Source organism: Dipodomys merriami, unplaced genomic scaffold (assembly GCF_024711535.1).
Source record: "Dipodomys merriami isolate MVZ:Mamm:240054 unplaced genomic scaffold, mDipMer1.0.p SCAF_7, whole genome shotgun sequence".
In the NCBI taxonomy this organism is placed as follows: domain Eukaryota; kingdom Metazoa; phylum Chordata; class Mammalia; order Rodentia; family Heteromyidae; genus Dipodomys; species Dipodomys merriami.
The window spans coordinates 24,688,774-24,702,718 of NW_027206290.1; the positions used below are offsets into that span (position 1 = coordinate 24,688,774).

The 13,945-nt window shown below is 40.4% G+C and overlaps 1 protein-coding gene across 1 annotated transcript in view; it reads right to left on the bottom strand.

The window, feature by feature from the left end:
* Positions 1–13,945, bottom strand: part of Dbt (dihydrolipoamide branched chain transacylase E2) — a 38,812-nt gene that overhangs the window by 19,525 nt on the left and 5,342 nt on the right. Inside the window, exons 3-4 of the mRNA XM_070007818.1 lie at positions 7,234–7,357; positions 1,093–1,168 (exon numbers count right to left, since the gene is read on the bottom strand). Of these exons, the coding sequence (XP_069863919.1) occupies positions 1,093–1,168; positions 7,234–7,357 (200 nt within the window). The remainder of the gene's footprint in view (positions 1–1,092; positions 1,169–7,233; positions 7,358–13,945) is intronic.

A 13,945-nucleotide genomic window follows, 5' to 3' on the forward strand; every position in this document is an offset into this window, starting at 1 on the left:
CTTGACCACATATATGATATTCATGTATATCTATATACACACACACACACACACACACACACACACACACACATATGCACATCTGAGGAAGCTAGGAGGAGGGCACAGAATCAAAAGGAAACGGAAAATATACAACAGAGAGGCCCATCAGTTGCAATGGACATTGAAGAAAATGAACTAAGCAACTCAAGGGCAGTGATTGAAGGGAGGGAATGAGAGGGAAAGAACAAACAGCTTATACTAAGCAAAAGGAAAGAAATGTACAAATCACCTGATGTGGAACAAATAGTTGTATTGTCAAAGCTCACAGAATTCACAAACATTATAGACCATGATAATGACAATTTGCCTTATAAAGGTTAAAATGTGTTTGTGACTTTAAGTATCATTATCCCCCAATACTGTGAAATTTGTAAAATTTATGTAATTACTTAATCTCAATAAAAAAAAAATTTAAAAAGGCTGAGAGCTGAGGACTGAGGTTTGAAGCCAGTGCAGGCAGGAAGCCTATGAGACTCTTATCTCAAATTAGCCAAAAAGCAAAAAGCAAACAAACAAAAAAGCCAGAAATGGAGTTGTGGCTTAAGTAGTAGAAAGCCAGCTTTCAGTAAATCAGCTAAGGAAGAGTACCCAGTACCTGTGTATGCACACACACACATGCGCACATACACGCATGTGCACACACACACACAATCAGGGGGAAGTAATAGTCATTTATTAATCACATTCAAATAAAAATGCCTGAATGCATGTGTTTTCTCCTAACATATTATCAACAAAGTAATTACGTTATTATAGGAAGAAGTTTCTCAACTTAAATGGATTCCTCTAAGTAAATACTTATTTCCATTTAATTAAAATGTTTTCAGATGGGGCTGCGAATGTGGCTTAGTGGTAGAGTGCTTGCCTAGCATGCATGAAGCCATGGGTTCGATTCCTCTGTACAACATAAACAGAAAAAGGCAGAAGTGGCACTTTGGCGCAAGTGGTAGAGCACTTGCTTTGAGCACAGAGAGGCTCAAGGACAATGCCCAGGCCCTGAGTTCAAGCCCCTAGACTGGCAAAAAAAAAAATATTTTCAGATTAGCTTACCATTCTTTGACAGTTACTTCTCGAATGCCTTCTCCGATGTCTGAGAGTTTGAACTGAACAATCTGTCCTTGCAAAGCTTCACAGAGAAAGGAGAAATCAGATCATTAAATATGAACAGATTACCATTAGTTATTCTTACCTCTAAAATTATAAAACATTCTCAAGCAGAACTGGAAGTTGGTTTCAAAATGCCAACCCTAATTTTTAAAAAAGAAAGCCATGTTTGATAACCCATAAAGTTCAAAATAAATTATTCCATGATACCAACCTAGTGACATGGCAACAGAACTGACATTTTCCAAATTCTTAAATAATATTCCTGGAATGTGGGTGATGTGACTGTGACATCTGTTACCCACTGATCACCAGGGTTGATCTGGCTGATCTGGCTGGCTAGCCCTCACTGGTCTATATGCGTCCCTCCTGAAGGTGAAGAAGACACACATCCCTGAGAAAGGACTCTGCTTTGCTCAAGAGTGCACTGGTGGCTGTGCTCCCCTTCCAGAACCTCAAACCACAGAAGCTCTTTGTTAAAAGTCCTTAATGACAAATCAGTGACATTAGAAGCAATAGTTGTGAAAAGAAAAAATGGAACAAAGATACATACAAAGAGGGACCCGGCAGAATCCTCATTTTATAAAATGAAAACAATAAACTACCAATGGCCAGATCTCAATTAGATCTTTCCTGACTTTCTATAACTTTCTTATATGTATGTATACCAGTCTTCGGCTTGAACTCACATCCTGGGTACAGTCCTTTAGCTTTTTTCACTCAAAGCTACTGCTCTATTACTTGAGCCACAGCTCCACTTCCAGCTTTTTTGCTGGTTAATCAAAGAAAAGTCTCATAGATTTCTCTGTCCTGGCTGCCTTTGAACTGTGATTTTCAGATCTCAGCCTCCTAAGATCTGGTGCCAGCCTCTGTGTGTGTGTGTGTGTGTGTGTGTGTGTGTGTGTGTGTGTGTGTGTGTGTGTGTGTGTTTGTGTGTGTGTACACATGTGCACACTCCAATCTAAAAGCTTGTGTGTGTGTACACATGTGCTCACTCCAATCTAGAGCTTGTGTGTGTGTGTGTGTGTGTGTGTGTACACATGCGCGCACTCCAATCTAGAGCTTGAAATCAGAGCCTGGGCACTGTCCCTAAGCTTTTCTTGCTCAAGGCTAGTGCTCTACCACTTATACCTCAGCTCCACTTGCAGTATATTTTGGTGGTTAATTAGAAATAAAGAGTTTCATGGACTCTCCTTCCTGAGTTGGCCTTGAACCAAGATACTCTGTTCTCAGCCACTTGACTAGCTGTGATTACAGGCGTGAGCCACCAGCACCCATCCTATTCTTATTCTTTATGGCGAAAAACAAGACAGCTCTATATCTAGCCAACTTGACGGAAATTCGTATATGCCCAAATTAATTTCTGTCAAATGATCCCTAACACTTCTCTTTCCTCTTCTCTATTTTCTGTCTTTTTATAATGCCATGATGCACTCCCAAAAGATAAAGGATTTCTGGTTAATATAAAGCATTCTCACTTTTCCAGGTCAGTAACACTCTGAACCTATTCTGAATGTTTCTTTGAAGCACAGGAATAAGATTAACAGTAAACACAAAACACCTTTTCACATGAGTTATGAGGTACCTCTTATTTATTCACTAAATCTGGGCCCTCTCACAGCTGGCTGTTCAGTTTACTGCCTTTCTACAGAGTTTGGTATGAGTTATAGAAACTGTAAGAGCTGGGTGTGGTGGCATATACCTGTAGTCCAGCTTTTTCAGTGGCTATGACTAGAGAGTTGCGGGGATCCAGAAGTATGAAAACAGCCTGGGCAACATAGCAAGACCCTGCTTCATAAATAAACATAATAAATAAAATTTGAAAGTATTAAATTCTTTTTAGATTCTATATCTCAAACTTAATAAATAATTCTATTTTTCAGGCTTTGCACTAAAGAAATAATTAGAGAGGCACACAAAGACTTTTGCTCAAGAATGGCTACTATAGGGTTAAAATAAGGAAGTGGAAATCTATCTTATAATGAGAAACTGATGGTGCCTCTGTACAGAGAGACCATGGGACTGTGACAGTGTTTACCATGGTGAGGGGAAAATGGCTGAAGACAGGGAATGTGGAAATCAGCCCAGAATAAGAAGGCTGTGTGTATCATGTGAAGAGGTTTGAACATTATTTTATATGTCTTCTGGAGCCACAGGTAAAATTAATGTGGTCATAAATTCTTTATAGCTGTTCCTACGAAAAGACAGAATCTATTTTACCATGCTGGGCTGGCTTGCCTGTGCTAACAAAATGTAGATCTGCAGTTGTGTAAGTTCAAGGGCCCAGGCCTCGAAGGTTTTCACAGCTTCTGCCTTCAAGAAGGTACCAATTCTGGGACTCACAGCTGTAATCTTCACCATTCAGGAGCCTGAGATCTGAGGATTCTGGTTCAAAGCCAGCCCAGGCAGGAAAGGTGGTGAGACTCGTATCTCCAGTAAACTACTAAAAAAGATGGAAGTGGAACTGTGTCTGAAGTGGTAGAGTGTTAGCCTTGAGCAAAAAGAAGCCCTGAGGTCAAGCCCCAGGACTGGCACCAAAAAAAAAGGTTAAGAATGACCAGCTGTATGAGGATGCTACAGCAGAAAATCAGCTTCAACTGCCAACCATTTATTTACAAGCCAGTAAATTCTGAAGTGGTTTGTTATTTGGCAATCATTTGTCCATATAGAATTACATCTCAAATATGAGATCTGAACTTTTGGTGTACAGTTTCAGAATAATCTGTCCCCAAGAGGAGTGTGGCAGGTAGATAGGGTTCTACAGGATGCAGCAGAGGTAAAACAGGGCACAGAAAGCAGGAAGCCACCGAAGGCAGGACTGAGGATGGAACTTACACATTCTTCAAAGCTGTCTAAAAAGGAGAGATGTGGGCACAGGTGGCTCATTTCTGAAATCCTAGCTACTCAGGAAGCTGAGATTTAAGGATCTAGGTTTGAAGCCAGCAGGGGCAGGAAAGTCCATAAGACTCTTATCTCCAATTAAACATCAAAAACAAGAAGTGGAGCTATGGCTCAAGTGGCAGGGCATTAGCCTTGAGTAAGTAAACTAGGCGAACGCCTAGGCCCTGAGTTCAAACCCCAGGACTTGCACGCACACACACACACACACACACACACACACACACAAATCCACAAATAAACAAGAAAGAGTCAGGGAGACACAGAGAGAGAGACAGAGAGAACAGATTTAAGCATGTCATGTGTGCAAGTTATAGATTTTGGTAACTGACTTCACGTGAGACAGAATGCAGGGCAACTCTAGGTTTCCAGCTAACCTAGTAACTGAAGTAAGAAATACAGGAAGAAGAGACTATAGGAGATTAAGTTTGTAGAATCTGAGTTATCCACAAGACACTAGAAATGTTCAGCCGGTAATTGGTGATGTCTGAGCTACAGCTAGAGATCCAAAATTCTCTAAGAATTGGTGGGAGTTGAAAGCTGAGTGGAGATGAAAGAGAAGGAATGGCAAAGAACAAGACTATCTCAGAAATTGAAACTGAAGAGAAGAAACCAAGGAAGATGACCTTAAAAAGACAATGAGTGAAAGCCGGGTGCTGGTGGCTCACGCCTGTAATCCTAGCTACTCAGGAGGCTGAGATCTGAGGATTGAGGTTCAAAGCCAGCCTGGGCAGGAAGTGTGAGATTCTTATCTCCAATATACCACTTGGAAAAAATGGAAGTGGCGCTGTGGCTCAAGCGGTAGAGTGCTAGCCTTGAGCTGAAGAGCGCAGGGATGGTGCCTAAGCCCAGAGTGCAAGCCCCACGATGGACCAAAAAAAGGAAAAAAAGAGAGAGAATGAGTGTTGAGAGAAAGTAGGCACCAAATAGTGCATATTTTCTAATTTATTTAATCCTCCCAAGTATTAAGATCTTTGTTGTGCCTACTGATACCCTGCAGATGCTCAAGGCAGTGCCCTGAAATATGATGATTAAGCAATAAATACTGAATGAATGAATGAATATTCACACTACAGAATGAATTAATTATTCTTGTTATTCCCATTTTCCAGATGATGGAATTGAGAGAAATTAAATGACTTGTTGAAAACCATACATATAGTAATTGAAACACCAGGATCCCCCATGGGCTGGGATCTCTAGATCTAGGTACTCAAAGCTGACCACAAGTGTTTAAGGATGGAGCAGGAAGTTGGAGTTCCTGCTTTTTTTTTTGGGGGGGGGGTCCGGTCGTGGGGCCTGAACTCTGGGCCTGGGCGCTGTCCCTCAGCTCTTCAGCTCAAGGCTAGCACTCTACCATTTGAGCCACAGGGCCACTTCCGGCTTTTTTCTTTTTGCTTATATGGTGCTGAGGAAACGAACCCAGGGCCTCATGCATGCAAGGCAAGCATTCTACCACTGAGCCACTTTCCCAGCCCTGGAGTTCCTGCTTAAACAGCCTCTACTTTCTTAAAAAAATAACAAAGAGAGATCAGCTTAGAAAATAGATATCTTGGCTTGGGAGGTATAGCTCAGAGGAAAGCACTTGCCAAGCATGCATTAAAGCCCCGGGTTATATTGCTAACAAGATGCAAAAATACACACACAGTATATATGTATAATGCATGACACACATGTATGTATAGTGTGTCATACATATATGTATTGCATGACACACACATATTGAAGAAAAAGTGGTGAAGGTAAGGTTTATTTGTCCAAAGTTGTTGTGGGGGCAGACATATAAAAAGCACAGATGGCCAGCACAGGTGGCTCATTCCTATAAACCTAGCTATTCACAGGAGGCTAAGATCCAGAGAATCTTGGTTCAAAGTCAACTTCAGTAGAAAAGTCCATGAAATTCCATCTCCAAAATAATCAGCAAAATGTCAGGTTGAAGGCATGGTTCAAACAGTACAGCACCAGCAGAGCAAGCTCAATGCCCTGAGTTCAAATACTAGTACTGGATGAGGTGTGTGTGTGTGTGTGTGTGTGTGTGTGTGTGTGCATGCGTGCGTGCGTGTGTGTGAAAGCATGAAAAATAGTTTGCCTGGAACTCTTCCATTTTTCATTGCTTGCACATACTGAAGTCTTATATGTCTGTCAAAATTTTATGTAACAAAAGTCCATGGTTCTGGATAAAATACTTCTTATACCTTAATTCTTAATCTCTCAAGTTATTTACAGAGGGAGAAAAGTTGATATATGATAATTAAATGGTAAAGCCAGGGAATTTTCTATTTAGCAGTAGGTTCGGGTAAGATGAGAGCAAGCAACATGGAAGCAGGTACTAGGACTTGAAGCCGCTCCTCTCAGCTTGACTAGAAAGCTCCTCTCAGTATTATTGCACTTGGTTGAGTCAGATAATAAAGAATAGATGTGCAGTAACTTAATCCCAACAGAATAAAGACACAAGCACTTAAGGAAAGTTGGAAATTGGGGGGTAAAACAAAATGAGAGCCAGGAACCAATGGCTCACACCTGTAATCCTAGCTACTCAGGAGGCTGAGATCTGAGGATCATGGTTCAAAGCCAGCCCAGGCAATTAACCATTCAAAAACTAGAAGTGGCACTGTAGCTCAGAGTTCAAGCCCCATTACTGACCAAAAAAAGATGAAAGAGAGAAAGAGAGAAAGGGAGAGAGAGGAAGAGAGAGGAAAAGAGAGAGAGAGAGAGAAAGAGAGAGAGAGAGAGAGAGAGAGAGAGAGAGAGAGACAGACAGAGAGAGAACTGGATTGATATGGAGAGAACCAGGCTAGAGGCTTAAGGTCAACTTGGTTTTAGTTTGGTAAGCAGGAAAGAAAGCAAAAGAATGAGAGAGAGAGAGAGAGAGAGAGAGAGAGAGAGAGAGAGAGAGAGAGAGAGAGAGAGAGAGAGAGAAAAGAAACATTATTTTTCCAGGTGCTGGTGGCTCACACCTGTAGTCCTAGCCACTCAGGAGGCTGAGATCTAAGGATTGCAGTTCAAAGCCAGCCCAGGCAAAGCCAGTCCATGAGACTCGAAGTGGCACTGTGGGTCAAAGAGGTAGAGTGCTAGCCTTGAGCAAAAGAGCTTAAAGACAGCACCCAGGGCCTGAGTTCAAGTCCCACAACCAACAACAACAAAAAGAAGACATATTATTTCCATGTGCTGCTCTGAAATCACACTTACCAGCAGATGTTTTTAGGAAGTGCCGTGGATGGCCATACTTGAAGGAGGGATATCGAAGGAAACATATACAATTTGACTTCAAAATGTGCACATTACTACAGGTTTGAAAATAGCGAACATAAATCTACAAGTGAAAAAACAAAAATTGCCTTTATAAGTTAACTTAATTGCTTCTTACGATTTTATTTTTATGTATTTATTGTAGTGGGGGTTTGAAGTTAGGGCCTCACACATATTAAGCTGATGCTCTACCTCTTTAACCATACCCCCAACCCAAAAGAGTTTTTTTTTTTCTTTTTGTGTTACCAGGGCTTAGGGCCTTGGGCTTACTAGGCAGACATTCCATTCAGGCATTGGGCCCTAATGGTTTACTTTTTAAAGAACCTATCGAACTTCAGTTTTATTTTTAAACATGCATTATCACAATGTCAATAAGAAATTATCTAGGCAAAACTCAGAATACTTGGCAGTGGGAGCAATCAAGTTTATGAAAATTAGTTATTTCCTGACATATTTTTGTTCAAAAACATCAAAAGAACTCAAACTCTGGCATAAAATATTTGTTTGCTCAAAATTCCTTTCATTCCAATTTAAGTCTTTAAACTTCCTGAAACAAGGATAGAAGATGGCATCTCAACAAGTAAGTTGGGCACAAAGGCTTATACCTGTCAACATAGCCATAAGGGTGATTATTATCCAGGCAAGTGTGGGCAAAAGTACAAGGCCCTGAGTTGGAATCTCACTGCTGCCAGCAAAATAACATAAAGGAACCCAATTAAACACTTTTAAAATGATTGTCAGTGATTCCCTTGCCTCCAGTTCTAGGTCTCAAACTTAGGACCTTCTATGGGCTAAGCAAGCATTCTACACCATAGCCCTCAGAGTTTTCTCATTGTAATTGACAGATGACTTTAACTATTTTATGTAACAACTTAGTATGAGCATGGGATCATACCTGTAATCCTAGCTACTCAGAGGGCTGAGATCTGAGGATCAAGGTTCAAAGTCAGCCTGGGCAGGAAAGCTTAAGACTCATCTCCAATTAACCAGTAAAAAGCTGGAAGTGAAGGTGTGGCTCAGGTAGTAGAGTGTCAACCTTGAGTGACAAATCTATTGAGCGAAAAATCTAAGAGTGCAAGTCACAGAGTTTAAGTCCCAGTACACACACACACACACACACACACACTCTCTCTCTCTCTCTCTCTCTCTCTCTCTCTCTCTCTCTCTTCCCAAAACAACAACAAAATAATTTAGTATGATACAAAACAATATAGGAGGACTGAATGTACTCAACTTGATATATCAAAATCAAGGCGACTCTTAGAGGAACACTAAGGTGCAATGCCTATATGAATCTGATCATATAAAATAATATTTACTGAAATGAGCTGCAGGAAATGGAAACAAGAGGTTTTTCTCCTTTGTTGCTGTTTTCTTGTCTTGGTTATCTTGTTTTCTTTTCTTGTCTTGGTTATCTTTCTTTAGGAGGGTAAGAGGGGACACAGAAATGGAGGGGCAAAGGGTGAACAAATGCAGCAGTGGCACCCACTAGACACTATGTTGAAAATGAACTATACAACTTGTGGGTGGGGATGGGAGGGAAAAACAGGGACAAAACAAGGGAAGGGATGACATGATTCAAAAAGAAATGTGCTCATTACCTGACTTGTGTGATTAACCCACTGTATATCTTCTTTATAATAACTTTAGACTGCATTTCAAGTCAGATTATAATACACCCTATAGCCTTTTTTTTGAGATGGCATCTCACTGGGTTGCCATAGCTGGTCTCAAATTCTTGGACCCAAGTAATCCTCCTTCCTCAGCCATCCAAGTGGCTTCAACTATAGGAACATGTCACCATGCCAGCTTACAATAGTTATGCCTTGTTGTTCATTTTTGGTTTTTGTACTGTGACTAGGGCTTGCATTTAGGGCCTGGGTGTTTTCCCTTAGCTTTTTTGCTCAAGGCTGATGCGCTACCAGTTGAGCCACACCTCCACTTCCAACTCTTTGCTGGTTAATTAGAGATAAGAGTCTCACACTTTCTTGCCCAGTTTGGATTTGAACCTTGATTCTCAGATCTCAGCCTCCTGAGAAGCTAGGATTACAGGTGTGAGCCACTGGCACAGGACTAACAGTATGCTTTAATTAACAAACATTTTCATTCTTTTTTTATGGTTTTTTTTTTTTTTTCGGTCGGTCATGGGGCTTGAACTCTGGCCTTGGGTGCTGTCCCTGCACTCTTCAGCTCAAGGGGAGTGCTCTACCGCTTGAGCCACAGTGCCACTTCCGTTTTCTAGTGTTTATTGGAGATAAGAGTCTCACGGACTTTCCTGCCTGGGCTGGCTTTGAACCATGATCCTCAGATCTCAGCCTCCTGAGTAGCTAGGATTACAGGCATGAGCCACCAGCGCCCAGCTTTTCATTCTTTTTTTTTTTTTTTTCTGAAAGCAACTATAGAAGAACAAAAGTTTGGTTTACCAGGAACAGTATATTTAAATTCTTTTACATAATTTTCCTTTCCTTGATTGTCAACTTGTTACTGATTTCTGAGCCATGCATCTCCACTTCACCTTAAAAAAAATCATAATCATTGTAATATCTACAATTTACTGTTAGCATCAGAATTCAGGAACAATAGAGCCTATCAACTTAAATGGTATCTTAGAACCAAGCAGGCCATAAAGAATTCTTTTTCCCAGTTTGTCCTGACTTTCCCCTTCAACCCTGGCTCTTGGTCAACAGCAAAACCAAAGGAAGAAGTCAGCCTCTATTTCATTTGGGTGTAAAGTGCAGACAGTAAATGGAAGTTTAAAAATATATAGACCTATCTGGACTTGCACAAAATATTTTATAAACTGTATTTTTTTCTTTCTTTTGGCAGTGCTAGGTTCAAACTTAGCCATTCTACTACTTGAGCCACACCTCTAACCCTGCTCTTTTTTTTTTTTTTTTTTTTTGGGTCCGGTCGTGGGGCCTGAACTCTGGGCCTGGGTGCTGTCCCTCAGCTCTTCAACTCAAGGCTAGTGCTCTACCACTTGAGCCACAGCACCACTTCCGGCTTTTTTCTTTTTGCTTATGTGGTGCTGAGGAATCGAACCCAGGGCCTCAGGCATGCAAGGCAAGCGCTCTACCACTGAGCCACCTTCCCAGCCCCTAACCCTGCTCATTTTACTTTATTTTTCACACAGCTTCTCAAGTTTTTCAGCCAGGAAGAACTGCATACCATCATCTTCTCATCTATTCCTCCCAAAGTATTTGAATTACAGGTGCTCACCATCATGCCTGGCCCTAGAATTGTAAAATGTTGGAAAGAGTAAACTACTAGAAGGCTCTACCTTTACAACCCAACTCTTACTGAGGAATTATTAATGAATTAAGGGAGACACAAACTACCAAACTAGTATTTACTGATGGAGAGGAAGGGTGGGCAAATACAGTCATTATATTCAGTGTAGATAATGTAAAAACTGAACTACATTACTTAGGGAATGGATGGGGTACTTGAAAAGATGGAGAATGATGGATCAAGACATTGTATATAAGTACAATACATTGTACTTACAATGTGACTTGTTAAATTAAAACCCCTTTGTAAGGCTGGGAAGGTGGCTCAGTGGTAGAGTGCTTGCCTTGCATGCCTGAGGCCCTGGGTTTGATTCCTCAGCACCACATAAGCAGAAAAAAAAAAGCCGGAAGTTGCGCTGTGGTTCAAGTAGTAGAGCACTAGCCTTGAAGTGAAGAGCTGAGGGACAGCACCCAGGCTCAGAGTTCAGGCCCCACGACCGGACCCAAAAGAAAAAAAAAAGAAAAGAAAAGAAAATAAACTCTTTGTAGAACTACTTAATTTCTTTAAAGTTTATCAACTGCTTATAATGGACTAGTATTTTAAGTTTTTACATATATCTATTGTGCACCTCATAATTATCATTTGGAATATGCACATCTAAGAGAAATCGATGAGAGAGGTGAAGTATTGCCCAAGGTCACACAGCAAGTTAAGTGGTAAAGTCAAGCTCTGATACCAAGGAAATATGACAGCAAAAAAATCTGGTTCTTTTGTGTGTCAGAAGTGAAGAAAGCAGTCTTACTTTCAACATGAGACAACCTCTCTCCACCGGCATGGGCATGTGTGCTCTGATTTTTTCTAAGAAATTATAGGCAGGCAATGGAGGCACCTAGGTTGAGGTATGTGGGTTTTTTTTAGATTAGGTTGGCTTAGAAAGGCTCCTAGATGAGTCTTAGGCTGGGCCTTGCATAAGAAGTATAATTAGCAAAGACACACAAGTTCTAAAGCAGAGGAAACAGCATAAACAAAGGGACTTTGGCTGGAATTTGCTTATGCTGCTGTTTGAGACAATGAGCAGCTTGATTTGACTAGATCAAATTTATAAAGGAGCAAATAGTTGATAAGTATAAACATCGTTGGACTATGCTATTTGAATGTATGTGGTATGTTATAGGAAAAAAGAGGATTAGGAAAACAATCTAGTAAACCTCTGTTATACAAATTACATCCAGTAAAGTCTGGAGAGAAAGGAAGGGGCTAAGGTATGACTGTAAGACCTGAGACATGACACAACAGTGCCTAGTGCTGGGGCACAGAAAAAGAAAGACAGACAGACAGAGATCAGAGACAGACGAGAGAAACACAGACATGGAGAGGTAAAAGGCACAAGAAAAGTTACTGATTTAGATGTATTAAAAGGCAACAGAGTCCATTTAATCCTAGCTACTCACTCAAGAGGCTGAGATCAGAGGATCCTGATTGGAAGCCAGCCTGAGTAGAAAAGTTTTTGAGATTCTTTTCTCTGATTAACTAGCAAAAAGCTGCAAGTGAAGGTGTGGCTCAAGTGGTAGAGCAATAACACTAAGGGACAGGGCCTAGGCCCTGAATTCAAGCCCTAGAACACATTCATGCACACACACAAAGGAAAAAAAAAGTAATTTTTCAATCTTCAAGCTAAAGAAGATTTTCTTTTCTAGAATCATACTTAGACTAGTAAACTAAATATAAAGGTTTAAACCTCTGATTTTAAAAATCATGCTTATAGAGTTACCAGTTTTATATATTTTGTAGTTGGGGCAATATCAAATTCATTTATGAACAACAAGGAATGATGACAAATCCTCTGGAGACTCTCCAGCCTTCTTTTTCTGATGCAATTTCATTCTATACCTTGTCTTCAGGTATTTATTAGGTCAACATGTACAATCAAAATATTAGAGAGAAAAGAGTTTAGCTGATTAACATAATAAAAAGTATTTCTAATATCTGACAACTGTCTAGACTCAGAAACTCAAAGCTAACAGATGGGTGTTGATGGCTCACACCTGTAATCCTAGCTACTCAGGAGGCTGACATCTGAGGATTGAGGTGTAAAGTCAGCCTGGGCAGGAAAAGTCCCAGAGACTCTTAGCTCCAATTAAACACCAAAAGCTTTGAGGGGAAAAAAAAGCTCAGGAGATAATGCCTAAGCATTGAGTTCAAGCCCCAGTACCAGCACTAAAAAAAAGACAAAAGAAATTCAAAGCTAAATACAATGCAATATGTAGTTTTCAGTATTCATATTACCTAGTCTTTTCTCAAAAGACCATAGAAAAACTCAAGTTGATAGGGTTCACAAGGGGCACAATAACTTTAGGGAAATGGAAATAAAGCTACTGCATCTACTTAATTTACTGTAACTGATAAGAGCTCTTATTGCTTATAACTTCTTACTCAAATATTTTAACTAAGTCATTCTACAAGTATTTACTAGCACTTCAATGCGCTGGGCACTAGGAATTACATATAAAACAAAAGAGATGTAATCTTTCCGTAATGGAATGCACACAGGGTTAAAATAGACCAGTAGCAAGGTGGTTAACTCACTGCTCCTGTGGGGAAAAACAAGATTACAATGAAGGAAAATAAAAGGAAAGAAACTTGCCTGGAGAAAGCTATGTTGAAATAAAAACCTCAACCAGTAGTAGGAGTAACTAGAGGATGAGGAATACTGGCAGATAAGACCATCGGATTTAAGGCAGAAGAAATATCTATGCAATGGTAATCAAACAGCATGATGTATGGTCAGTCAATTCTAGTCTAGTTCACTAAGGGTTATGTGGAGGAAGCATCAGCGTTTATCAGTCAGGTAATTTTTAATAAGAAATGAAGCCTGGGAAATAAATTTCTTCAGCTGTTTGAATCTTAAGACACTTGCATTGAGGGCAATCTTAAGCAAGAAAATGACATTACATGTATGATCACTCTGGCTAGCCCTATGAATGAAGAGGAAAAGAATGGCTCAGAGGCAAAACCTGAATTAGAAAGAACTGGGACACCTTTGATTGAAGGTAGGGTAAAAAACAGTGAGTAGATTGCTTCAGAGTTTCTGCCTAGCTGCAAGAGAAACAGGTTTGAGGGTTGAGTCTAGAGTCTTTGAGGCATCAAGGCTTACTTTGAGGCTAGCTTTTCCAGGCTCTTTTGTGCTATAGATATATATATATATATATAGGGCCTAGATCCACCCCTTCCTCCTTTTTGCCCAAATATTAAGAAGTTGTAGAGCTCTCCTGTGATCATGATAGAAAGACCAAATGAAGCTGGGCGTTAGTGGCTCACACCTGTAATCCTAGCTACTCTGGAGGCTGAGATCTGAGGATTGCAGTTCAAAGCCAGCCCAGGTAGAAAAGTCCATGACACTCTTATCTCCAATTAACCACCA